This window comes from Aythya marila (assembly GCF_965140915.1).
Source record: "Aythya marila genome assembly, chromosome: 2".
In the NCBI taxonomy this organism is placed as follows: Eukaryota; Metazoa; Chordata; class Aves; order Anseriformes; family Anatidae; genus Aythya; species Aythya marila.
The window spans coordinates 534,194-559,102 of NC_139043.1; the positions used below are offsets into that span (position 1 = coordinate 534,194).

The 24,909-nt window shown below is 68.8% G+C and overlaps 3 protein-coding genes across 3 annotated transcripts in view; 2 read left to right on the plus strand and 1 right to left on the minus strand.

Moving 5' to 3' along the window:
- The first annotated feature begins 1,825 nt into the window (after positions 1-1,825).
- Positions 1,826-5,184, plus strand: LOC309874915 (zinc finger protein 671-like). The gene is made up of 4 exons (XM_082753675.1): positions 1,826-1,900; positions 2,285-2,411; positions 2,638-2,751; positions 3,010-5,184. The coding sequence occupies exons 1-4, from the start codon at positions 1,892-1,894 to the stop codon at positions 4,017-4,019; spliced, it is 1,260 nt and encodes a 419-aa protein (XP_082609801.1). The 5' UTR covers positions 1,826-1,891; the 3' UTR covers positions 4,020-5,184.
- Positions 5,185-9,218: 4,034 nt separating this feature from the next.
- LOC309875194 (uncharacterized protein) lies at positions 9,219-18,867 on the plus strand. The gene is made up of 9 exons (XM_082754339.1): positions 9,219-9,365; positions 9,722-9,820; positions 10,106-10,198; positions 10,892-12,197; positions 15,270-15,468; positions 15,658-15,846; positions 16,495-16,621; positions 16,996-17,109; positions 17,322-18,867. Exons 4-9 carry the CDS (start codon positions 11,002-11,004, stop codon positions 18,527-18,529), a joined length of 3,033 nt encoding a protein of 1,010 aa, XP_082610465.1. The 5' UTR covers positions 9,219-9,365; positions 9,722-9,820; positions 10,106-10,198; positions 10,892-11,001; the 3' UTR covers positions 18,530-18,867.
- A 964-nt stretch (positions 18,868-19,831) lies between these two features.
- LOC309875195 (SCO-spondin-like) overlaps positions 19,832-24,909 on the minus strand; it is a gene marked incomplete at both ends in the record, with an annotated part of 33,969 nt that continues 28,891 nt past the window's right edge. The window contains 18 exon segments of the mRNA XM_082754340.1: positions 19,832-19,854; positions 19,951-20,101; positions 20,722-20,852; positions 20,980-21,040; positions 21,132-21,227; positions 21,348-21,571; positions 21,885-22,049; positions 22,145-22,191; positions 22,284-22,429; positions 22,515-22,642; positions 22,747-22,911; positions 23,007-23,209; positions 23,349-23,487; positions 23,576-23,692; positions 23,929-24,090; positions 24,162-24,389; positions 24,522-24,568; positions 24,656-24,780. Coding sequence (XP_082610466.1) covers positions 19,832-19,854; positions 19,951-20,101; positions 20,722-20,852; positions 20,980-21,040; positions 21,132-21,227; positions 21,348-21,571; positions 21,885-22,049; positions 22,145-22,191; positions 22,284-22,429; positions 22,515-22,642; positions 22,747-22,911; positions 23,007-23,209; positions 23,349-23,487; positions 23,576-23,692; positions 23,929-24,090; positions 24,162-24,389; positions 24,522-24,568; positions 24,656-24,780 — 2,358 coding nt within the window.

Here is a 24,909-nt window from a genome sequence, read left to right on the forward strand (position 1 = left end):
TCCCCAGCCCTAAAACAAAAAGTTCTGCTGTTAGGAGTCTGCAACCAGAGCTGTGATTCTGGGGACTGGTTTAACTCAGCTCCTGGAGCACCAGAAGGGGATTACCCGGGGTGAGGAGCCGCAGGGAGCACCGCATGCAGGTTTGGCACGGCGCGGTACCGCCAGCCCTGCGCACGCTGCTTTCTCCCCCCTGCGTGCTCGTTGACGCGTGAGCTATGCGGGAGGGAGCGCAGCCCCCTGGCTCCTCCCGAGCTGCTTTTAACCAAGCCCTTTGCAGTTTCCCTCAGCTTTCATCCCAGTGCACAGCCCCCTTCCCACCCGCATTGCCGCCAGCCCCCTGTGGGGCTGCCTCCCCCTGTGCCTCCTGCGGGAGAAGGCTCCGTGTGCGCTCTGCCCAATTTTCTCCACCACCCCAACACCATCCCCACGTCGGGGGCTCTGCCCAAAGCCCTGCACGGCCAGGGCCTGTTGGGCTCCGGGTCCTTGGTGCCCTGCGGTAACTTCCCTGCCCTCCCCAGGATCCTCACGCGTTCATTTTTCCTCTCGTTGCAGCTCCGTGCACCTCCCGGGCAACATTTTTAGGCGTTTGACCTACTTGTGAAAGATGATTTATTTTCTTGTCGGGTGACACCTGCTGGGGCAGGCGCGCAGCTTCCCGTTCCGCTCTGCTGCTGGTGCTGCAGCCCGGCCCCCACCCGATGGGGGTCTGGGAGGGGGAATGGGGCTGAGGACCCCCCTGGTTCCCCACCGGGCTCAGTGCTGGGGGTGCGTTGGGCACTGCGCTGCCCCCCCTGCCCAGCCTTTGTGAGGGTCGGGTCCCTGCAGACCCCCGGATGCTGCCCCATGCCGGGACCACGGCTCCCAGAGGGGCTGCACCCCCTGCACCCCCGGATCCAATATCAGATACCCCAATAACCCTGCACCCCAATAATCAGGCACCCCAATAACTCAGTACCCCAATAATTGGGCACCCCAATAATTAAGCACCCAAATAACCCAGCTCCCAAATAACCCTAGCATCCCAATAACCAGGCGCCTCAGTAGCTGGGCACCTAAATAACTCTATCAGCCCAATGAACTGGCACCCCAATAACCCTGCACCCCAATAACGGGGCATCCCAATAACCCAGCAGCCCAATAACCATGGTGCCCAATAACTGGGAAACCCCAAAACTGTGCTCCCCAGTAACCTGGCATCACAATAACCCATGAATAAACTAAATATAGCACCGCACCCCAATAACAGCGGGCTCCTGCGGGCACCGGTAACCCCCGGTGACCCCCGGTGACCCCCGGGCTCCCCGGGCAGCGCGGCTCCGGCACGTCCAAGGGTCGGGGGGCACCGGCCGGGGCCGGGCGCGGATCCCGGGGCGCGCAGCCGGGCAGGGCGCTGCTGGCGAGGCCGGACCCCGGCCACCTCCTGCTCCCACGGCCCAGGTGCCGGGACCACCGGGACCGGTGCCAGGACCGCCGGGACCGGGGGCTCTCCCTGCCGCCACCGGTGCGGCGCAGCGGGGTCCCCGCCTGCCCAAAGCGGCGGCTGCGGGGCACCCGGCCTCGCCGGGGGCGCACCGGATCGGTAACGGCGAGCAGACCGGGGGGGGCGCCCTGTACCGGTGCTCCCCGCGCCCGATGCTCCCCGTGCGCAATGCGCCCCCGGTGCCGGAGCGCGCCGGTGCCGGTGCTCCCCGCCGTTGATGCTCCCCGGTGCCGGTGCCCCCCGGTGCTGACACCCCCGGTGCCGACACCCCCGGTGCTCCCCGCCCCGCCCCGCTCCTCCCCCGCCGTCCCCTTCCGGGCCCGCCCCGGTGCTGTCTCCGCCGGCGCCATCGCGGCGCGGCCGCCCCGTGCCGGGGGCTCCCGGTGCCGCCGCCCCCCGCCCGCGGCAGCGATGCAGCGGGTGCGACCCGCGGGACCCCGAGCCCGGGAGGGGCAGGGGGGGAGCCCCGGGTGTTTGTGAGGGGGGTGGGATCCGGTGACCGGTCCCCCGGGGCAGCTCCGTCTCGTCCCGGTGCCCGGTTCTGGCCCGGTAGCTGCGGACCGGGCTGTGCCGGGCTGGGCGCACAGAGCCTGCACGGCCGGGGGTCCGGGCGGCCCGCGGGTGGGGATGGGGATGGGGATGGGATGGGGATGGGATGGGATGGGGATGGGATGGGAACAGAATGGGGATGCTCTGGGAACCGTGACACACCTCAGCCCTGCATGTCCCCCAGGCACTGCAGGTGCCACATCCCGCAGGTGGGGATGGAGCTGCTGGACCCCCAGCCCCGGCTTTGCTTTCCAGGCTGCGGTGGCGTTTGAGGACGTGGCCATCTACTTCTCCCCCGAGGAGTGGGTAGAGCTGGCGGCGTGGCAGCGGGAGCTGTACCAGGAGGTGATGATGGACAACTACGACCTGGTCGCCTGCCTGGGTAAGGAGGAGCCGTGCCAGGACCCGGGCTGGCCAAAAACGTGCATGGGCAGTGCTCTGGGCACCCCAGTCCCGCTGCTCCCAGCTTCAGTGCCACTGCTGGGGCTGGCACCAGCAGCTTTGGATGGCACTGTTGGCACCCCTGGCATGTCCCCAGGGCCTCTGGTGGCGGTGACGCTCCCCGGGTGTGCTCCGGGGGGTGCTGAGGGGGTCTCTCTCCCACACAGGCTCTGTTGACGCCTCGTCCAAGCTTGTCCCCAAAATGGAGCCTGAGGAGGAGCCATGCGGGGGGGCTTCCCCTGGTGAGGGGGACAGAGAAACTCCTGACACCGCTGGCATTGGTGAGTGGCGTGGGGTGCAGCCCCCCGGGTGCCTGGGGACAGCGGGCTGGTGGCTGGGGCAGGTTCCGTGCGTCGTGGGCACAGCCCCGAGCTGTGCCATGGGGCCGGCGGCTCCAGCCAGAGGTGGGGGTGTCGCAGCTCAGGTGCCTCTGCGGCACCAGGGGGGTGAGGGGAGGCTGGTGCTGCCCACGTGGTGGCTTTGTCGGGCTGTGGGGACACTGGGACGCTTCCCTGACGCTGTGCCTCTGCTCCCTGCAGCTCCCCGGGGCAGGATGGTTGGCGAGGACCCGCCTGGGGACGGTGACCAGGGACACTGGGTCCCAGCTGTGCCGCCCACTGGGGGTGCCAAGGAGCTGGGGTGCCCCCCTCTGTGCCCTGGCTGGTGCGAGGCAGGGACCTGGGGCTCCCCCGGGAGGATGGGGACGTGGGAGCGGGGCGAGCGGCCGCTGGAGCCGGCGGCGGCCGGGGGGCTCCTCACCTGCGGCACCTGCGGGGAGAACTTCGAGGACGCGGCCAGCCTGGGGGCGCACCAGGGCGAGCACCTCGGCCCGGCGCCCAGCCACGAGTGCACGGCCTGCGGGAAGGTTTTCCAGCACCACCGCAACCTCCTGACACACAAGAAGCACCGGGGCCGGCACCGGCACGCCTGCGCCGAGTGCGGCTGCACCTTCTGCCTGCGAGGGGACCTCCTGCGGCACCGGGCCGTCCACGCAGGCGAGGGCAGCTACCCCTGCGCGCTCTGCGGCCGGCGCTTCCGCCACAAACGGGACCTGCAGGAGCACCGCCGGGAGCACGCGGCCGCCGCGCCGCGCCAGTGCCCCCAGTGCGAGAAGCGCTTCAAGGACGAGGCCAGCCTGAGCCAGCACCGGGCCGCCCACGTCGAGGAGAGACCCTTCGTCTGCGGGCGCTGCGGCCGCAGCTTCAGCTGGAAGGAGAGCCTGATGATCCACCAGCGCAGCCACGCGCCCGAGCGCTCCCACAAGTGCCCTGTCTGCGGCCGCAGCTTTAGCCGCAGCGGGAACCTGCTGGTGCACCAGCGCGTGCACACGGGCGAGCGGCCCTACGCCTGCGCCCAGTGCGACAAGGCCTTCTGCAACAAGGCCAACCTCATCACGCACAAGAAGCTCCACCGGCGCTACAAGACTTTTGCCTGCGCCCAGTGCAGGCTGGGCTTCAGCTCCAAGAGCAAGCTGCTCCTGCACCTGCGGGCGCATGGGGACGGCGGCACCTTCGGCACGGGGGGCGACACGGTGCGCGGGCAGCCGTAGCTCTTAAATGTGGCTGGGGACTTCGCCCTGACCCCTTGGCACCTCGAGGAAATCCCCTAGTGCCCTGGTGGGGCTGGGGAGCAGCAGCCTCCTGGTAGCTGGCAGAGCTGCCTGGATGTCTTTGTGTCCTTGTCTGTGCTCAAAGCCAGGGGAATCACAGGAGCATGGAACCTGGGTGGCTGCAGCCGAGCTGGAAAGATCCCATGCCTGGATGGTGGAGCAGAACGGAGTATGAGCCCTGAACCCTGCTCGCAGAGCAGGCTCCCTGCTGCCACCCAGCTTTGATGCTCGGATCCCCCCGGCTGCCCAAATTCGTCTGGGAGCTCTGGGGGGCAGCACCCAGGACCCCTGCCCCGTTCCCAGCTGCCTCCTGCCCCCAGCGCCTCGGGGCTGTGCAGTGCAAGGAAGGGGAGGAGGCTCCTGTGGACACTCTGGGGAGGCCACAGCCTGACCCACTCCCGAGCAGCCCCCCAGGACGTGCCCTGCCTGTGGGAGGCTGGGACCATGGGAGGGGGGCCCTGAACACCCCTGGCCCCAGTGCTGGCTGCTGCAGGTCCCACCTTGGTGAAGGAGAGCAGGATGGGCTCTGCATCCTCCCAGTGCTGTCCATCAGGATCAGCACCGAGGGGCAGGACGAGGACCCCGGAGGGCTCCGACCACCTCACAGAGTGACCGAGCACAGGCTGCGTGGCCGAGCACCACGCTGCATGGCTGGAGCCCCCCCCAGGGCTCCCAGCCTCGGCAGGCTCGTGCCGGCCAGGGAAAGGTGCCTGTGCCATGGGAGAGGTGCAGCCCTGGTGCAGGATGCAGCCGGTGCTCCCCCAGGGAAGGTTTTCCTCTCTGGGACGAGCTGCGTGCTGCCCAGCCCCTCTGGGCTCGTGGCCAAACCCTGTGGCTTTGGGGTGTGCCTGTCTAGGAACTGCTGCGTGCTCCGTCCGTGGCGCCTTTGAGGCTGTGTGTGCTGCTCCCCTCTGTCCTCTCCTACATGTCACCGAGGCTGGGACCCCACTGCTGGCACTGCCCGGGTGGGCTCCCGGCCTGGGGGACGGGATGGGGGCTTTTCCCTTGGGTGCCATCACCTGGGGTAGTGTCTGCTTTAAGTCGTGGGGCGTGGTGTCAATTATGAGGATGGTTTGTGCGTTTTCGTAGCTTAATAAAGCCCTTTTGCAGACACGTGGCTGTTGGGGTGAACCGGTGCCCCCCGGGACAGGCAGATGGAGAGGAGCAGGAGCGATGCAGGGAGGGGTGAGGGGTTTGCTGCCTGCCCCTGGCTGCTGTGCCCTGCCTCGCCTGGTCCCTGCTGCATCGCTGATCACCCCGGGTGTCTCCATTCCTGGATGGCCGCGGAGGCGAGGGGCAGCGGGGAGGCTGTGGCGAGCAGTGCCCGTGCCAGGCTGTGCCCCTGCCTGCAGGGTGCTGGATGCTCTGTGAGGCTGAGCGTGGCTTGTGGTGCCCGGCCGTGCAGCCCTCTGCCACCGTTTGTGGGTGCGTGGGGTGCCCACGCCAGCCCAAGGCCTGTGGCACTTTGTGCCGTGGGACCCCACGTAGGTGCAGCAGTGCTGACGCTTGGCTTAGCAGGGTCTGGGGACACCTGGGGACAAGCAGCCTTCCTGGTGCCTTGGGTTTGCTGCCCTAAAAGCGGTTTGGCCCTCAGTGAGAGCTGGGCCGAGGAGCAGCCGCCCATGGGGCACCAGCCCCCCAACTCCTGAGCTGCCCCAAGAGGAGGTGCAGGACCCGGGGGGGGTTCCCCTGCTCTGGGGAGCCCCAAAACTGCACTGGGGCTGCTCCTGGCACGGGCTTTTATCCTGCAGCACCTGGGGGTGCTTGTTTTGCCCTGTGTGGTGCGTGGCTCCTTGCTGCTGGGACGGCGCAGGATGGTGCTGGGGGGACCTGCTCGGGGGTGCCACATCCCACTGCCACCCAGCCCACGGGGCCAGCACCCCACGCTGGCCCCACACAGCACTCATGGCCATTCTGTGCCCACTGCTGTCCCCCCCCAGCCCCGGGGACAGCCCTCACCACTGCCCCTGCCGTGGGGTGACCCCAGGGCCTTGGGGACACGGAGCTGGGACGCTGCCCTCTGCAGCTGCGCATCCCAGGGACCGCGGCCAAGCGCCATCTGCTCGGGCGCAGGAGGCCGTGCAGTGCTGCTGTACCAAGCTCAGTGGCTGGCACCCTGATTTTCTTGTTTCCTGATGGCAGAATAATGGCCAGAAAGAGCAAAAACAGAGAATCTGACCCCAGGACTGTCGTGGGTGCGAGCGCAAGGCAGGACGGGCGTCTTCTGGCTCCGGTCCTGCTCCTGCTGGCCCTGCTCCCAGGCTCCTCAATGGTCTTTGGCCGCTTTCTCCTCTTTCCTTCTGTCCCCTCGCTGCTCCCTGTCCCCTCCCGGGTGCCTGCTGCCCTCTGGCTGGGAACATTCTGCCGTCCCAAAGCTGACCGGGTCGCTTGGCCACCAACTGTGCCCCGGTGTCACCCCAGCTGCTCGGGAGGACGCCCTGGCTCCAGCTCCATGCCCAGGAGCGCAGAACGGGACAGAGCAACAGGACCCCAAACTCCTCGTGCCCGTCCTCTCCTCCACCACCCTGCGTTACCGTGGTTGTTTCTCTCCCCCTTACGTGCTCATCCCCGTGCCGGTGCCTCCGCAGCGTGCCCTGCTCTGAGCCGGACCAGCATTTTTGGGGTGCAGGAGCCCTCGTGCCGCCCGCCCCTCTGCCACCACCTCCCAGCCCTCCCCGTGTCCGGGGGCTCCCCCAGGGGGTCCCACACCCTGCGCCCCCCCCTCCCCAAGTGGCGGTGCCGTTACCGGTGCCGTGCCGGTACCAGGGGGTCGCCGAGGCGGTGCCGGTGCCGGGACCGTGCCTTTACCGGGGGGTCGCCGGTGCCGTGCCGGTACCGGGGGGGCGTCGGGGCGGTGCCGGAGGGGGGGGGTCGGGGGGGCGGACTACATCTCCCGGCGTGCAGCGGGGCGGCCCTTTGTCTGCCTCGCCCCGTGCGCCCGCCCCGGTGCGCTCCCGCGGTCGGCGGCCATCGGCGGCGATGCCCCCGCCGCCGCCCCTCTGAGAGAGCCGCCGGTGAGAGCGGGGCGGGGGGCACCGGGGGCGGACGGGGCTCGGGGAGCTCGGGGGGGGCCACCGGGGGGAGGAGCGGGGGTCGCGCACCCACCCCCCCCCAAAGCCCCGGTGCCGGTCGTGCGCGGTGCGCAGGGACCGCGGGGCTGCGGCGCGCTGCGATCGCTGCGGGTGCCGCTCGTGCGACCCCCCCCAAAAAAAGACGGGGGGCTCCGGGGGGGCAGGGGGAGCCCGGGACGGGGACGGGGCACGCGCCCTTGGCACGGCACGGCACGGTGAGCGCACCCGCTGCGCTGCTTTGGGACCCTGCTGACCCCAGGGACTGGCACCAAGGAGCGGGGAGGGGATGGGCGGGGGTCTGGGCGCTTTCCTGGGGCTCCAGGAGGTGCTGGGGGGGTGGATGTGGGGTGGGGGAGCCACCGGGCTGCACTACGAGGGGCGCAGGTAATGCGGGCAGAAGCCGTGCCTGGCACTGGCTGGTGCCTGCTGGAGCTCATCCGAAATGCCCCGGCCCCAGGAAGGGGTTGGAAGGGGCTTGTGCCAGCGGGTGAGCTTGCAGGGGGTGGGGGCACCTCGAGGAGAGCCCCCCCGGAACAACCCCTCTCTTGTTTGAAAGCAGAGCTGGCGCTGCGGTTAGGTGGGAGGCAGGACAGGCTGGACAGGGGGATGTGGCACCAAGCGGGAGGGAAAGTGAGGTTCAGGAGGGGGCACGGGGCTGGTGGGGTGAGGATGAGGACGCTGCTCCTGCTCCTGCTCCTGCTCCTGCTCCTGCTCCTGCTCCTGCTCCTGCTCCTGCTCCTGCTCGCTCTGTGGTTACATGCGGTTTGCCAGAGGCCCCCTGGGCACAGAGCATTTGGCCAGCCAAGGCGGTGGCGCACCGGGTGCCCTGAGGAGCAGAGAGCTTCGGGAGGAGTGGTGAGGTGCAGGCCAGGGTGTGCCGGAGTGAAAGTCCGGGTGGGAAACCGCAGACACGGGAAGCTGCCCTTGGGGTGCAGGAGCAGGGAGCGTCCCCGGAGCGCTGCTCTGGAGGTTTGCTGCACGTGCAGCTCGGCGGGATGGGGTCAGGGTGGTGCTGGGGACCCCTTTGCAGGCATGTGGGGCCTGGTGGTCCCCCCTGGGCACTGCCACCGTGTCCTGCTCATGGGGGTGCCCGAGCGCGTGGTGCCTGGGGCACCTGGGGACGCCGACCCTCACCGCAGGGGTGTCCCCAGTGGCTCCTCACCTGCCTGGGGCTGCCCCGGTGCTGCTCGTGGCAGCGTGTCAAATTCCACTGAGATTGCATCTACCGCATCGCCGTGCCTTTGTGAACGCTGTGCCCAGCAGCCGAGGAAAGCTGGCTGGCTTCGTGGGGCGCAGCCACCTCCGAACTCTGCGGGGTTTTCTCCCTCCTTCCCCTCTGTCCCTGCCTTGTGCCGTGGCTGTGACCTTGTGCCACTGCTGCTGGGCTCTGAGGAGCGAGGCGGGGTGCAGGCAGGGTGACCGAGCCCTGTCCTGGGCTGCTCCGTGCTGTTGTAGCCCCCAGGTCGATCTTCCTCCTCCTCCTTTTCTCCTCCTCCTCCTCCTGTGTGTGCCCCTGCTGAGAGCAGCAGCTCCCCGAGGGCAGAGGGGAGGGGAAGGGGATGGGATGGAGAGGGAGGGGAGCAATCAGCCGGCAGGAGGAGCAGCTTGGAGATCTCCGGAGCTCCCCTGTGCCCGAGCCCCCCCGGCTGTCAGTGGTGCTGCTTCGCCGCTCGCATTTTGGGGCCGGTTTGGCACAGAGGGACACTTCTGCCTGGGGTCTCTCTGCAGGTGTTCCCAGGGAGCAGCGTGGCTGGAGGTGGCTGTCCTGTCCCTCGGGACCCCGAGACCCCCGGCGATGGAGCTGGAGGAGAAGCCGTTCCTGGGGGACCCCCAGGGTGAGGGGCGCAGGGGAGTCTCGGTTTGCTGGGGGGTTTTGTGGGTGAGGACCCTCGCTGGGCAGCAGGGACCCACTGGGGTGGTCGCTGCCCAGGGCTGGGTGGTGCTGGGGGGCTCCGTTCCCCCTGGGGGAGGTTTTGTCCCCTCCGTGCCCAGCCCAGCACCACGTTGCTTGGCCACCGGCTGCTCTCGCATCCAGAGAACCCAAATTTGGCTTTTTCTTCCCCAGGAAAGGGCTGGGCTGGTGTGAAGCACGAGGTTGTGGTGAAAACGGAGCCGGAGGACGAGCCGGACATCGGGTACCCCCAGCACCCAGGGGCGAGGCCCACCACCCCCGGCATCCCCAGTGTCCCCAGTGTCCCCAGTGTCCCCAGCACCAGTAAGTGACGCGGAGCAGGGCGCTGCACCGAGGGGTTGTGCTGGGATGGGGCATGCCCCGTGCCCTTTGGGAACCGGGAACTGCCTCCTGCAGGAAAAGCAGCAGTTCCTTTCCCTCCGTAACAAGCATTTAATAACAAATCCTTAATAATATTTAACTGAGTAAAATGCAATCATTTAATATTGATGGGTGCTTTGGAGCCCCAGTGGCCCGCGGCTGCTGCAGCCCCGTGGTTCCCCGGGGCCCTGGCTGCAGGAGGCACCGAGCTCGATGCCCCCAGTGGGGACCCTACGGCACCGGCAGGGCCCTGTCCGTCCCCAGAGCAGGACGTGTGGGCCAGGTCCTTCCTTCCACAGGCATCAAAACAGAGCTCGTCATCAAAACCGAGCCTGAGGACGACTCCTACGGCGACTGCTGCCCACGGGAGAAGGAGGAGCCCCCCGACCCCGCTGCCTGTGAGTGGGGCTGGGCGCGTGGGGGTGTCCGGGGCCGTGCCGTGGGGTCATGCTCCCTGCTCTGCCTCTCAGTGCCTTTGTGGGCAGCTGCCCCGTGCCATCCTGGGGACGGTGACACTCTCCCCCGTGCCATCCTGGGGATGGTGACGCCCCACGGGTGCCGTGCAGCCCCCACCCCTGCCCTCCCTGCTGCCAGCCGAGGTCAGAATCCGACCCCTGGTGCCTGCGGCTGTGCCCGGAGTGCGCCGAGCACAGCCCCCGGAGCTCTGTCCTGTGCCCCCGCAGGCGATGCCAAACCCGAAGTGATTGTGAAAGTGGAGCCAGAGGAGGAGGCGTACATCGGGTGTCCCCAGGGCCCGGGTGACCCGGGAGCTGCAGGTGAGCACTGCAGGGCCGGGACTGGGTGCGTCTGGGTGCGCCGCTGCTGTTGGGAGCCACCGCACCAAGGGCTGGAGCAGCTGGGCAGGCAGAGAGCTGGGGGTGCTGCCGACCTCCCCCGGCCCCAACCTGGCAGAAATCCACAGGGAGGGACCCCAACCCCGTGCTGCTGCCAGCCCCGGGGGCACTGCTCCTTGTGCCACCCCGGAGGAGCACCGAGCTGCTCTCCTGCTTGTGCGGGCAGCCTCAGCTGTGTTTGTTTTACAGGAGGGGGCTGGACACATCCCCTGGGGCTCCCCCATAGCAAAAAAAAAACCACAACAGGTCCTTCGAGCCCTAAACTTCGAGTGTGATCTTTGCACAGAGGCTTTAGAGGAGAGTTTGCATTTGTGTCTGGTTGTGGGGACAGGTTTGAGGGAGGCGTTTTACCTGGCTGCTGTGCCGAGGCTGCGATGGCTTCACCCAGCTCCTCCTGCACCAAGGGGCTCCCGGCTGCCACAGCCGAGGCTCTGCAGCCCCGGGGCAGCCTCGGTGGCACCGGGCTGTGGGTGTCCGGGGCTGTCCCTGTGCCGCAGCCGTGCTGAGCCTGTGCCAAGGGCACAGCTCCGTGCCGGGTTCCCAGGAGCGCAGGGCCACGCGCAGCTCCTGGCTCTGCGTCGTGCCAGCGATTCCCTGGATCTCTCCTCTTGGTAGGTGGCGAAGGCAAAGGTGAGAAGCGTCCCAAGGAGGAGCCGGAGGACGTGAAACCAGAGGTGGCTCTGCTGGAGAAAAGCCCAGAGGCTGCTCCCCGTGTCAGCCAGTGGATGGTGCAGCCGGCGCGGGGCGGCACCGCCGAGCTCCGGGGGCTCAGTGTGGGGACGGGCATGGCTCCCGTCCCCCCAGCGAGCACCGCCGGGCACAAAATCACATCAGCACCCGGCACTGAGCCGGCACGGCGGCCCCGCAGCCACGGCACCGAGCGGCCCTTCGCCTGCAGCGAGTGCGGGAAGAGCTTCCAGCACCGGGGGAACCTCATCACCCACCTGCGCGTGCACACCGGGGAGAAGCCCTTCGCCTGCACCGTCTGCGGGAAGAGCTTCAGCCAGAAGGGCGACCTGATGCGGCACCAGCGCATCCACACGGGCGAGAAGCCCTTCGAGTGCACCGTCTGCGGGAAGAGCTTCTGCTCCAAGCAGACCTTCATCCTGCACCAGCGCATCCACACGGGGGAGAAGCCCTTCTCCTGCGGCGAGTGCGGCAAGAGCTTCAACCGCAAGGCCAACTTCATCACGCACCAGAAGATCCACCGCGGCGAGCGGCCCTTCATCTGCGCCGAGTGCGGCAAGGGCTTCTGCGCCAAGAAGACCTTCATCCTGCACCAGAAGATCCACGGGGGCGAGCGGCCCTTCGGCTGCAGCGAGTGCGGGAAGAGCTTCAGCCGCAACGGCGACCTGACGCGGCACCAGCGCATCCACACGGGCGAGCGCCCCTTCGCCTGCGCCGACTGCGGCAAGTGCTTCAGCCACAACGGCGAGCTGATCAAGCACCAGCGCATCCACACGGGGGAGAAGCCCTTCACCTGCGGCGAGTGCGGCAAGAGCTTCAACCGCAAGGGCACGCTCATCACCCACCAGCGCATCCACACCGGCGAGCGCCCCTTCGCCTGCCCCGAGTGCGGCAAGACCTTCAACCTCAAGACCACGCTGATGAAGCACAAGCGCATCCACACGGGCGAGCGGCCCTTCACCTGCCTGGAGTGCGGGAAGAGCTTCAAGTACAAGGGCAACCTGCGGACGCACCACCTCACCCACACGGTGGAGCGGGTCTACCCCTGCACCGAGTGCGGCACGGTCTTCAGCCACAAGAAGGAGCTGACCGTGCACCAGGGCACGCACTCGGAGGAGCGGCTCCTGTCCCGCTACCGGGACGGGGAGGCCTTCAGCCCCTTCCTCCCCGTGCACCCGCTGCTCATGTCCTGCACCCAGCTGCCGGTGCCGCTGGAGGCCCTGGCCAAGTACAAGTAGGAGCTGGCAGAAGCGCAGAGCTCTGCAGATGGAGCGGACAGAGGGGGAACGGCACGGCAGTTTTGGGACCTGCCGTGGTGCTGGCGGTGCCGTGGGACACTGCTGCAGAGCCAGCTCGCCCCGGAGCAAGCAGGGCACCCTCGTGGCACGCTGGCAGCGTGCCTGGCACACGGAGCACAGACGAGGGCTCGAGCCTGGCCCTGGGGGGTGCTGGGGGGCAGAGTGTGGCTGTTCCTCTGCTGCTGTTGGTGGCAAAGGAGCCCTGGGCTTCTGCATGCACGGCCAGGACCGGGGCTGAAGCTGGAGCTGGCACCGTGGGTGCTCTCGCCTCCCTGTGCCAGGATGGTGCTCGTGGGGTGTTTGTGCAGGGTTGGTGGTTGCAGGGTGCGTGGCGGTGTTGCAGCCCCAGGCATGGGCCCACCACACGCCCCAGTGAGGTGCCCCCAGCTCCGGGTTGGGAGCTGGTGCAGGAGAGGTGCTGGAGGGGGTCTGAATTTGGCTTCGGGTCACCCTGCCCGGCCAGCACCGCCTTGTCCCCTCGCCGCCTCCTCTGTCCCCTTCCTTGGGCACCAGCAGCTGCGGGGCCTCCCCCCACGTCCCTGTGCCACCCTCCCTGTGCCACCCTCCCTGTGCCACCCTCCCTGTGCCACCCTTCCTTGCTCACAGCCCCGAGCACCCCAACCCTGGGCACCTCCACTGACCCACAGCACCTGGGTGCTGCCTTTGGGGTGGGGGCCCTGAGCTGGGGGCTGCTGGGTGGGTGGCGGGTGGCGGCTCTGTGACTGCCTTGCCTCAGTTTCCCCGTCTGTAAAATGGGCTAAACGCTGATCCTGCCCCACTGGGACATCCCCGGTGAGCAGCGCAGCAAGGACCACGTGTATTTATATTTCCCTTTTCTTTTTTTTTTTTTTTTTTCTAATCTAGGAACTAATAAAACATGGAAACGAGCACGAGGGGGCAGTGTCCCCGTTAGGACGCGCCGCCTGTCCCTTCTCACCCAACGCACAGCCCCAGCAGCCGGGGGTGCCCCAAACACCCCCAAATCTGCCATTTCTGGTGCAGCCCCAGGCAGGTGGAGCTCCTTGGGGGACGAGCACCCCCACGGCGGGTGCAGCCCTGCAAATCCCAGCCGGTGGTGCCGAGGTGGCTGAGCCCAGCTTCCAGCTGGCACCAAGCTGGGCACGAGTGTCAAAATGTTCTGGGGTCCGAAGGCCCTGCGGCGGAGGGCACTGGGGGTGTTTAGTTTGGAGACGAGGAGGCTCGGGGGAGACCTCGTTGTACTTTACAGGTACCTGGAAGGACGTTGAAGCAGGGTGGGGATCAGCTTTTCTCCCAGTCCCCGAGTGATAACGAGGGGAATCAGCCTCAGGTTGCAGCAGGGCAGGTTGAGGTTGGGTATTAGGAGATATTTCCTTACTGGAAGGGCTGTGTGGCATTGGGACGGGCTGCCCAGGGTGGCGGTGGGGTCACCGTCCTTGGGGGTCCTCAGGAGCTGCGTACCCGCAGAGCCCAGCAGCGTGGAGAGCTCCTTGGTGCTGGGTTCAAGGCTGGGCGAGACGACCTCAGGGGTCCTGTCCCACCTGAAGGACTCCACGATCTTGTGGCACCTGCAGACCCCATCACCACCCACAGAGAGCAGAGGAGGGGACAGCAGGGAAGGGAGCAGCACCCGCGGGGCCATGGGCATTGCCGGGGGGGACCCGCTGGGTGCTGGGGGGGCAGTGGCACGGGGTGCGGGCTGGGCTGGGGGCTGCAGGAGCAGCATTGGGGACAGAAGGAGAACCCCCGTGACCTCGAGGAGAAGCACTCTGCGCCCAGGAGACGCTCGCTGCTGTGTGTACAAAAAATGTGTACATTTTTTTTTCTTTCCACCCCTTAATTTCTCCTTTCTTATGTTTGAGGACTTGTGATCGTTGGTTTGCTGTTCTCACACTGCTCATCCTGATGTCTCAAGCTTCTACCTTATTTTGGGACAGCGAGGCCTTCTGGCCACTTACCTACTGAGCATCTCCTTATTATGACTACCCAACTACCTTGGAATACAGAAAAGTAATTCTCTGCTGCAAACACACAATTTAGTGTCTCACAAGGAGCCCTGGGGACACTGCAGCTGCTGAGGCGCGAGGGACGGAGCAGCCCCTGCCTGGTGCGGGGCAAGGCTCGGGCAGGCACAGTGGGGTGGGGGCACGGCAGTGCTGGCACAGCCGAGGTGGCACAGCGCCGTGCCAAGCTGTGCTGTGCCGGGCAGTGCTGTGCCATGCAGCACGGAGATGCACCAGGTTGGGCTGTGCTGTGCCAGGCTGTGCCAAGTTGTCCTGTGCTGAGCAGCACTGTGCCATGCAGCATGGAGAAGTGCCATGCCAGGCTGTGCCATGCCAGGCTGTGCCAAGTTGTGCTGTGCCAGGCAGCACCGTGCCATGCATCACAGAGATGTGCCATGCCAGGCTGTGCCATGGAGATGTGCTGTGCCGAGCTGTGCTGTGCCAGGCAGCACTGTGCCGTGCATCACAGAGATGTGCCATGCCAGGCTGTGCTGTGCCAGGCTGTGCCAAACCGTGCTGTGCCGGGCAGTGCCATGCCATGCATCATGGAGATATGCTGTGCCAGGTCATGCCAAGCTGTGCTGTGCTGGGCAGCACTGTGCTGTGCATCACAGAGATGTGCCATGCCAGGCTGTGCCATGCCAGGCCGTGCCATGTGAGGCTGTGCCAGGCTGTGCACTGCCAGGCAGCACCGTGCCATGCATCACAGAGATGTGTTGTGCCAGGCCATGCCAGGCTGTGCCGTGCCAGGCCATGACAAGCTGTGCAGTGCCAGGCAGCACCGTGCCATGCATCACAGAGATGTGCCATGCCAGGCTGTGCTGTGCCAGGCTGTGCCGAGCTGTGCTGTGCCGTGCATCACGGAGGTGTGCCATGCCAGACTGTGCCATACCAGGCCATTCCAAGCTGTGCTGTGCCAGGCAGCACCGTGCCATACATCACGGAGATGTGCCATGCCAGGCTGTGCCGTGCCAGGCTGTGCCGAGCTGTGCCGTGCCAGGCAGCACCGTGCCATGCCTCACAGAGGTGCACTGTGCTGGGCCGGGCCATCCACCCCCGAGCCGTGCAGAGCCGAGCCGTGCCGCACGGAGCCGTGCAGTGCGCAGCAGCAGGACTACACCTCCCGTGCTGCACTGGTGGCGGTGAGGCCCAGCAGCTGACGCAGCCCCCGGCTCCTGGGGCTGCCTTTGTCCGTGCCCACGGCCGTGCTGGGCGGGTGGCGCAGGTAGGGGCTGCGGGACGGGGCTGGGCAGGGGCGCGGGGCTGTGGTGGGGGGCTGAGAGTGGGGCAGATCCCGCTGCACGGGGGGCTCCTGGCCCCGACCCCCCGTGTCTGGCCGGGGAGTGCAGTGGTTGATGGGTGGGCCGGGTGCCGCCTCCCTTTGGTTCCTTAACCAAAATTTCGTGTTTGGCAGAACCCGCGGGGCCGTCTGTCGCTGTGCGCCCTGGGGCTGACCCTCGGCACGGGCCCTCGCCGCAGAGCCCGAGCTCCCGACCCGCATGGACTGATGGCTGGGCGCGCTTCCATCCCCCCCCTGAGAGCCTGCAGGCGGCGGCTGCTCGGGCAGGGGTCGGGGGCAGCCGGGGCCGCACCGGTGCTCACGGTAAAGCTGCCCACTGGCCCCTGAAACGCTCCCATCCCATGGCACCGTGACTCTGCGCCCACCCCTGGGGGTTTGGGTGAAGCCACGGCCGGGATCCCCCCGTCTGTGCTGCGGGGCGCAGGGGCTGGGTCCCTCAATGGCTCCCCCCAAGGGCTGGGACAGCCGGGTCCCCAGCGCTGCTCCTGTGGGATGGGGGCACCCCGCACCCAGGGCGATGCCCTGATGGTGAGAAGCGCTCTGGGACCTGGTCCCGTGCTGGGGATGTTGGTGCCTGGCCCTGAGCTGGGCCCGGTGAGAGTTTCCCCTGCTCTGAGCACTCAGCACCCACCCGCCGTGCCTGGGGCCAAATTTTCCTCCAAGCACAGCGGTGGGGAAGGCGGCGAGGCAGCGCGGGTGGCGTTTTGCAGGGCTGCTGGGGTCTGGGGTGCTCAGCGACCCCGCTGCACCTCCTGGCTGTGGTACCGGAGCCCCCACAGCCCCCAGGGCTCCTGCAAAGCAGGGCTGGGGCAGGATCATGGCAGGGAGCTGCTTTGCTTCGCCCCCTGCTCCCCGGTGCTGCGGCCGTGGGCCGCAGGGCAGCAGCGGCAGGGGTCGTGGGTTTTGGTTTGGCGTGGCGCAGCGTGCCGAGCTCCTGGCCTGTCGCTGCAGATGCCGGTGACGTTCGAGGACGTGGCCATCTACTTCTCCCCCGAGGAGTGGGCAGAGCTGGCGGGCTGGCAGCGGCAGCTGTACCGCGAGGTGATGCTGGAGAACTTCGAGGCGCTCGCCTCGCTGGGTGAGGAGCGCGACGGAGCCGCGGGGCCGGGGCCGAGCCGTGGCTCTCCTCTGACGGAGCTGGGGTCCTGGACACTGCCCCCCTTCCACGCCTGGACGCTGATTTAGTGGTTATACTTCAAGGTTTATAGTGCAGTAATCTGAGGACAGCAGTCCTGGTGGAAAGGCTGGCCAGGAGCAGGTGAAAAACGGGGGCGCAGAGGTGGTGCCGAGGGCAAGGCAAGGAGAGCTGGCAGCGAGGGGACGGGGGCAGGCTGGCAGGGCCACGCAGCCAGGGCAGAGCAGGAGGAGATGAGGGGGGATACGGGGGGACTGTGGGACTGGCAGCAGGGTGGGGGCATCGCGCCAGGGGTCCCCTCTGTCTGCCCCGCACAGGCTGCCCCGGCGCCAAGCCTGAAATCATCCGTGAGATGGAGCAGGAGGAGATGCGGAGTGCAGGAAGGCACCAGGAGCCCGCGGCGGGGAGGAGGCACCCGGCCCCCTGGCCAGGCGGGTACCGGCGGGGGGGGAGCTGGGGGGCAGGCGTGGGGACGGCCCCGTCCCCTGGCCCCCGCACGCCCCGTAAGGTTTGTCTGCGGGGGGCTGCTCCCCGTCAGCCCAGCGGGACGGGGGCTCGGGGCAGGGGGCGCACGCTGTTCCCCCGGGGGTGGGGGCTCCCCTGTGCCGCCCCGGGGGTGACACCCGCGCTGCCCTCCCCGCAGACGGTGACGCTGGGGCCAGGCAGGAGGTGGAGGAAGGCGCGGAGCAGCCACGGGCACCCGGTGCCTCCATCCCACGGACACCCCGGCGGTGCCAGGCGGGCAGGAGAGGGGGGGTCCCGGCGGGATGCCCCTGCCCCCAGCCCCTCCCGGCCCCCCCGCTGCAGAGGAGGCCGCCCACGTGCCCAGAGTGTGACAAGAGCTTCAAGAGCAACACGGCGCTGACCATCCACGAGAGGAGCCACACGGGCGAGCGGCCCTTCAAGTGCCCGCGCTGCGGGAAGGGCTTTCCCTCCAAGGGGGACCTCAAGCGGCACCAGAAAACCCACGAGGGGCAAGGGGAGCCCCCCAGCCCCGGGCTCTGCCTCCCGGCCCTGCCTCCACCGCCGCCAGCCCGGCCTCACCGTGGCCCCCCGGGCCCCAAACGCCCCCACGCCTGTGGCGAATGCGGGAAGAGTTTTGGCAAGAGCCGGGACCTGCGGAAGCACCGGCAGACGCACACGGCGGCGCGGCCCTTCTCCTGCCCGCAGTGCGGCAGCAGCTTTCGGCTGAAGCAGATCCTGGTGTCGCACCAGAAGGTGCACGGCAGCGAGAAGCCCTTCGGCTGCGCCGACTGCGGGAAGAGCTTCGGCCAGAAGCACCACCTGCAGAGCCACCGCCGCGTGCACACGGGCGAGAAGCCCTTCGGCTGCGCCGACTGCGGGCAGCGCTTCAGCCAGAAGCACCACCTGGTCAGCCACCAGCGCATCCACACCGGCGAGCGCCCCTTCGCCTGCGCCCGCTGCGCCAAGCACTTCAAGGACAAGAAGACCCTCGCCGTCCACGAGAGGGTGCACACCGGCGAGAAGCCCTACAAGTGCGGCGAGTGCGGCAAGAGCTGCAGCCAGAAGCAGCACCTCAAGAGCCACCAGCGCACCCACCGGGGCCCGCGGGCGCCGCAGGACGGGCGGCCGGGCCCCCCGGCTGTGTTTCCGGAGCCCAAACCCTTCCAGTGCGCCGGCTGCGAGAAGCGTTTTCGGGACGAGGGCATCATGTTGGCTCACCAGCGCACCCACGCCGAGCAGGGGCCGCAGCCGGGGTGGGCGCAGGGCTGCGGCGCTCCCCAAAAACTGCCCCCCGCGGCCCCGCAGGCTGCCAGGGGGCCCAGGGCGTGCGGTGACTGCGGGAAGGCGTTCACCCAGGGTCGGTGCCTGCAGCTCCACCACACGTGAGGGGGGAGCACGGCTCCGGGAGCTGCTTTTGCCACCCCAAGGAGCACCCGCAGCCACCTCGCCGTGCTCCTGAAGCAAGCCGGGCAGCGCTCGCCTCTGCGCCGTGTCCCCCTGCCTCCCCGACATCCCCCCCAAAAAAAACAGACTGGGCTGAGGTGCAGCAGCAAAGCCCGGTGCTGTGGGCAGCCGGAGCCCCCCCTGCGCCCCTGGGCTGAGCCCCCCCAGCGGTGGGCACTGTGGCATCTCCTCGTCCCTGCCGTGCTCGAGTCGCACCGCGGTGGCGGCACGCTGCCTGAGAGAGCTGCTGGCTGGCAGCCGGCCGCTTGTGGCAGGAAAAGACAAATAAAATTTAAAAATATATATCAAAATCCATCAGGAATGTTTTGTGGGAAAGGAGGGAAGATGCTTCTTTCTCCCCACCTCCCCAGCACGGCGGGAAGCTGAGGGATTTTTCGGGGCAAAGCCCAGCCTGTCGCCTGCCCGCCCTCTGAACTGTGCGTCCCAACAAATCTCCGCCCCGGACACAAAGCTGCACTTTTCCATAAATGAGTTCTTGGAAATCCTTTATCTGAAGGGGCGTGAAAGAAGCGAGGCTGCTTTATCAGGATGCAAACACCTCGCAGTGTGTGGCGTTTTCTTCTAAAACTTCCAAAAGTGCACACGGAAGGGCAGCGAGCGCGGTGCTGGCGGGGCCCCGGGCTGGTGTCCCCCAGCACCATAAATGCTGAAAATCCCATTTGTGCTCGGGGGTTTGCTATATTAACCACCCCCAAACACCCCCAGACGGAGGGTGGTGGCCGTGTACCCGCTTTGCTGTGGGCTGTGGTGCTCTGGGGGCTGTGCCCCCACCAGCACAGGGTGCCAGCACCACGGGCCGGAGGCTGTCCCCGCTGCCACCCCATATCCCGTGGTGGCTTTTGGGGTGAGGGCAGCAGGTGCCAGGCTCGCCATGGGACAGGGGCTCCACTGGGAGAGCTGTGTGGGGCAGCCCGGAGCCCCCCGGGTCTCGGAGCCTGGCATTGTCTCTGGGGGCACCCGGGGGGCCCGGGGATCTCGGAGGTGCCCAGGACCCTCTGGAGCTCTCCAAGCACCCCAGCCCCTCTCCCTGCAGCCACCCCCATCCCCATTTATCCCCCCGTGCATCACCCCGCTCCCTCCCACCCCCCCATTTCCCACTCCCACCAAGGCAGAGGCGAGCCGGGTGTTGTGCTTTTATTGCTGGGCTGGGGGTGCAGGGAACCGGGGAGCCGTGGGGTCCTCCACCACCACCACACACGGGAGGGGAGCGTCCAGGAGGGGACATCAGCGCTTGGAGAAATCCCCCCCTGCGGGACAGGGCGGTGAGGAGAGGCCGGGGACGGAGCGAGGGGGTCCCGGGGCTGCTCAGGACCCCCACGCCAGCCCCCCCAGCCCCTGCTCACCCTGGCAGCTGCTGCACTCGCAGCTGTGGATGACGGGCAGCACCACGGGCTCCACCGTGCCGCCGGCGCAGGGCAGGCTGAGGATGCGGACGGGGCTGGCGGGGTCCAGGCGGTAGCTGCAGCACTCGCACAGCGTCTGCAGGTACGGCTCCTGCACGGCCGCACCGTCACCGCGCTGCGCACCACGAGACCCCCCCGGCACCAAGAGACCCCCGGTGCCGCGAGACCCCTGGTGCCACAAGACCCCCAGCACCATGAGACCCCTGTCATCACGAGACCCCCGGCACCCTGAGACCCCCAGCACCACAAGACCCCTGGCACCACGAGACCCCCAGCACCACGAGACCCCTGGCACCACGAGACCCCCGGCACCCCGAGACCCCTGGCACCAGGAGAACCCTGGCACCCCAAGACCCCCGGCACCCTGAGACCCCTGGCACCACAAGACCCCTGGCACCCCAAGACCACCAGCACCCTGAGACCCCCGGTACCCCAAGACCCCCAGTGCCACGAGACCCCCAGCACCATGAGACCCCTGGCACCCTGAGACCCCCGGCACCATGAGTCCCCTGGCACCACGAGACCCCCGGCACCCCGAGACCCCCAGCACCACGAGACCCCTGGCACTCCAAGACCCCTGGCGCCATGAGACCCCCGGTACCCCGAGACCTCCGGCACCATGAGACCCCCAGCACCATGGGACCCCCAGCGCCACAAGACCCCCGGCACCACAAGGGGGGGTGAGGGTAGGGGATGGGGGGGGGGTCTCACCTCGGGGGTGACGGCGGTGCGGGAGTGGCAGCGCCCGCTGCAGAAGCTGACCGGCACCCCGGGCAGGGAGCAGGGCCCCTTGGTGATGTTGCGCAGCTCGGTGAAGAGCCGGCACATGGAGGATGGCTCCTCTGCAAGGAGAGGGGGGGGAGGCAGAGCTGGAGCACCCCCGTGGCCGCCTGGCCAGCCCCATGTGGGTGGGGGGGTCCCAAGATTTGGGGCAGAGCCTTGAGGGGGGGTCTCTGGGAGGACCCTTACCCGGCCACTCCATCCTGCAGACGGGGCAGCAGCGTCCTGGCTCTTTCACCTTCACCTCGCCCTGCAGAGACAGCGGCATCAGCCTCTCCCAGAGCCCTGGGGGGGCTGCTGGGGGGGCTGCTGGGGGGCTGCTGGGGGGGCTGGGGCTGTACCTCGGGGCAGGAGAGCGGGGGGCAGCCGTCTGTGCAGGCAGCCCTGCCCTCCACGCAGCGGCACCTCGCGCACTCCTCCTGCCACTCGCTGCCGGGCTGGGGGGGAGGAAGAGGGTGAGCAGTGCAAGGTGGGGGGGGGTCCCCAGGCTCCCCCAGGCACCCCCAGGCACCCCCAGGCACCCCCAGATTCCCGCAGGTGGCCGTGACCCCGCTCACCTCGTGGATTTGCCCCCGGTGCAGGCACTCGCAGAGCGCGGCGGGCACGCAGCGGCCGCTGCTGTTGCGGTAGCGGCCGGGCTCGCAGGCGCAGCCAGGGGCTGGGGTCGTGCTGCAGCCAGGGGGGGCCTCACCGGGGATGTCCGTGCAGCTCTGATCGCAGCCGGGGGGCACCTCGGGGCCCTGCACCCCGGGGTCCTGCCAGCGCTCACCCTCCGGGCAGGCTGGGGGTGGTGCAGGACACGTCACCGGCACCGGCCACGCACCAGCCGTGCCCTTGGGCATGTGGCATCCAGGGTGGCTCAGCCGGTGGCAAACAAACCCAGCGGGGTGCTTGGGCACTGCCAGCGCTGCTGAAGCCCCCTCTGGGGCTGGCATCCCACGGGTGACAGCTCTGCCCCTTCCCTCGCTGCCCCCCTCGGTGTCCCTAGGGCTGGCTGAGACCTCGTGGAGCGATGTCCCCATAAACAGACCCACAGTGGTGCCTCGTCCCCCTCCGTCCCCAGCCACCTCCCTGGGACATTTGGGGGCACTCACCGCAGTCGGGGAGGCTGCAGGGAGCCCGGCGCAGGGGGGGCCCCAGGCACTCTGCCCCCTCGTAGAGGCGCTGCCGGAGGGGGTGCCTGCGGGAGAGCCGCTCGCCCGCCCCGCACGTCACCGAGCAGGGGGACCAGGGTGACCACGGGGACCACAGGCAGTCCACTGCGGGGAGGGGGGGGGACACACGAGCAGGGCCCGGCTGTGGCACGGGGACCACGGCACGGGCACGGGGACAGGGACGGAGGGTGTTGTCTCACCACTGCAGTCCTCCTGGGAGCAGTTGAAGGCGCCGCGGACACAGACGCTGGGGACAGAGCGCGGCTCAGAGCCCACCCGGACCCCAGCACCCCCCAACGTGGGTCTGAGGGGGGTCCCGTGGGGCAGGGGGGCACCCACCAGCTGTTGCAGCGGTGCCGCAGGAGGCTGCCTGGTGCGTGCTCCTGCTCCTGCTCCTCCTTGGAGAGGTTGAGTGCCCAGGGCACGGCGGGGGCCAGCACGCAGCGGCACCGCTCGGGGGGCACGCAGGCGCCGTCCTGCAGCACCTGCGGGTGAGGGGGGACCCTGAGGCCGCTGCCCTGACCCAAACCCACGTCCCCCGTGCCCCCGGGGGCTGCGGCAGTACCCCACCTGTCCGTGAGGGCAGGAGCAGCCGGGCTGGCAGGGCTGCTGCAGGCACTGCGTCCCCGGGCGGAGGTGGGCGCAGGAGCGGGGGCAGGCGTTGGCGCAGTCCCCGTACACCAGGCTGTGGGGGCACCCTGCGGGGCACGGGTGGGGGCTGGAGTCAGCGGGGACGGGCAAATCCCACCGCCCCCAGACCCCTGGGACCCTCCGTGGGGTGCCCACGCTGGGGCTGCCCTACCCGGGGTGCAGTTGTGGGCGTTGCAGACGCGGAGCTGCCGCAGCACCGGGAGCGGGCACGGCTCCTCCTCGCCTCCCTGCAGCTCCCGGCGCCTCTCTGAGCTGCCCCCTCCGCAGCTGGCACTGCAGGGGCTCCAGGGGGACCAGGGGCTCAGCTGGCAGCTGGCTGCGGGGGGCAGAAGGGGGTCAGCGCCACCCCAACACCCCGCCAGGCCCTGCCCGGTGCCGGTGGCGATGCCGGGGGTGCCGGCGGGCGCTCACCGGGGCAGGGCTGGGGGCTGCACTCGGCGGTCTCCCGGGTGCCGGTGTCCATGCAGGGCACCCCCCCGGGGCTCGGCAGGCAGGAGCGGTGCCGGGAGGTGCGGCCGCCCCCGCAGCTGCTGGAGCAGGGGCTCCAGGCAGCCCAGGGCCCGTAGGACGGGCACGGCAGCACCGGGCACGCCAAGGTCCCGTTCACACAGGTGCTGAAACCGGAGAGGGGCTGCGTGAGGAGGGGGCCCCGAGCCCAAGGACAGGGCGTTCGGTGCCCCCCGGGGCTGTGTGACGGGCACAGCACGGTCCTGCCCGTGCCCCCCCTGCTGTCCCCTGTCCCCCGGCACCCACCAGTTGTGGCACTCCACCTCGGCCACCTCCCCTGGCCAGAGCTCCTGGCTGCTGTTGGCCCCGGGCAGCCCGCAGCGACATTCGGTGATGGGCACGCACGCCCCGTCCTGCAGCAGCTGCCCCGGGGGGCACCGGCACCCTGCAGGGACAGGAGGAGCCGTGCACCCATGGGTGCTGCATGCACCCAGCAGGAAAGGTGCAGGGAGGCGTGGGTGGGGGGGCCGTACCTGGCTTGCAGCCCCCCTGCACGCACTCCACGTGGGGCCAGAGGTCGGCGCAGGCGCGGGGGCAGCCGTTGGCACAGGGGGTGGCGGGCGCCTTGCCCCGGTCCTCGCACACCTCCCCTGGGGGCAGCAGCAGGGTGCTGGGGGGGGCTGGGGGCAGCCCCTGGATGGGTGGGGGTCTGGGGGTGGGATGGGGATGGGATGGGGATGGGATGGGGATGGGGATGGGGATGGGATGGGGATGGGGATGGGATGGGGATGGGGATGGGGATGGGGATGGGATGGGGATGGGGATGGGGATGGGGATGGGATGGGATGGGGATGGGATGGGGATGGGGATGGGAGGGGGACATTACCAGGGCAGACAGCAGTGTTGCAGCTCTCGCTCTGTGACCATGCCCCCGGGCAGTGCCCGCTGCCCGCCGGGTCCTGGCCGTGTCGGTGGCGCAGGCGGTGTCCCCCGCTGCAGGGCTGCTGGCAGGGTCCCCAGGGCCCCCAGGGGCTCCAGAGGCAGAGCTCTGCGGGACGAGGGCGTCACCCACCTGCAGCGGGGACCCCTCAGCCCCTCACCCCGCAGCACCCCCGCTACCTCGGCACACGTGGGGGTCGGGGCAGAGCCGCTCCTGGCGCAGCTCCGCCGTGCAATCAGCCGCATCGCCAGCCCAGGGCAGGCCGGTTTCGGGGTCCAGGCAGGCTCGGTAGCGGTGCTGCAGCGAAACCTGGGGCACCACGTCCCCCGGAGCCTCCTCGGGATGGGGCAGGGGCAGGCAGGGGCTGCAGGGTCCCCACTCCGACCAGGGGCTCAGCGGGAGCAGCCCTGCGGGGACACGGAGCTGCTGGGGGGGATGGGAGCCCCCTGGGTGCCCCGCAGGGGATATGGGACCACGGGCACAGCCCATGGGGCAGGAGGATCCGGGGGTCCCGTCCCAGTATCGGGGGGCACACTCACCCTGGCAGCCCTCGCTGCTGCACCGCAGGGCCCCGTCCTGGCACACGCTGCGAGGAAACGGCGGTGAGCCCCCGGCACCCATGGCCCCCCATGTGTGGGGGCGACCCCTGGCCCCCCCAGCAGCCCTCCCTCACCACTTCTTGCAGCCCAGCAGGACGGTGCTCCCCGCAGGCAGGGCCACGGGGCCGCCGGAGCCGTTGGTGTGCAGGCAGTCGCACTGCTCGGGGGGCACGCAGGCTCCGCGCTGCTCCAGCAGCCCCTGCCCGGACAGGGGGATGTGGAGGGGGGCACATGGGGTGTGCCCTCAGCATCCCCATGCAGCATCCCCATAAAATCCCCACAATGTCCCCGCAGTGTCCCCCCAGCCATCCATTTGCACCCAGGGCGC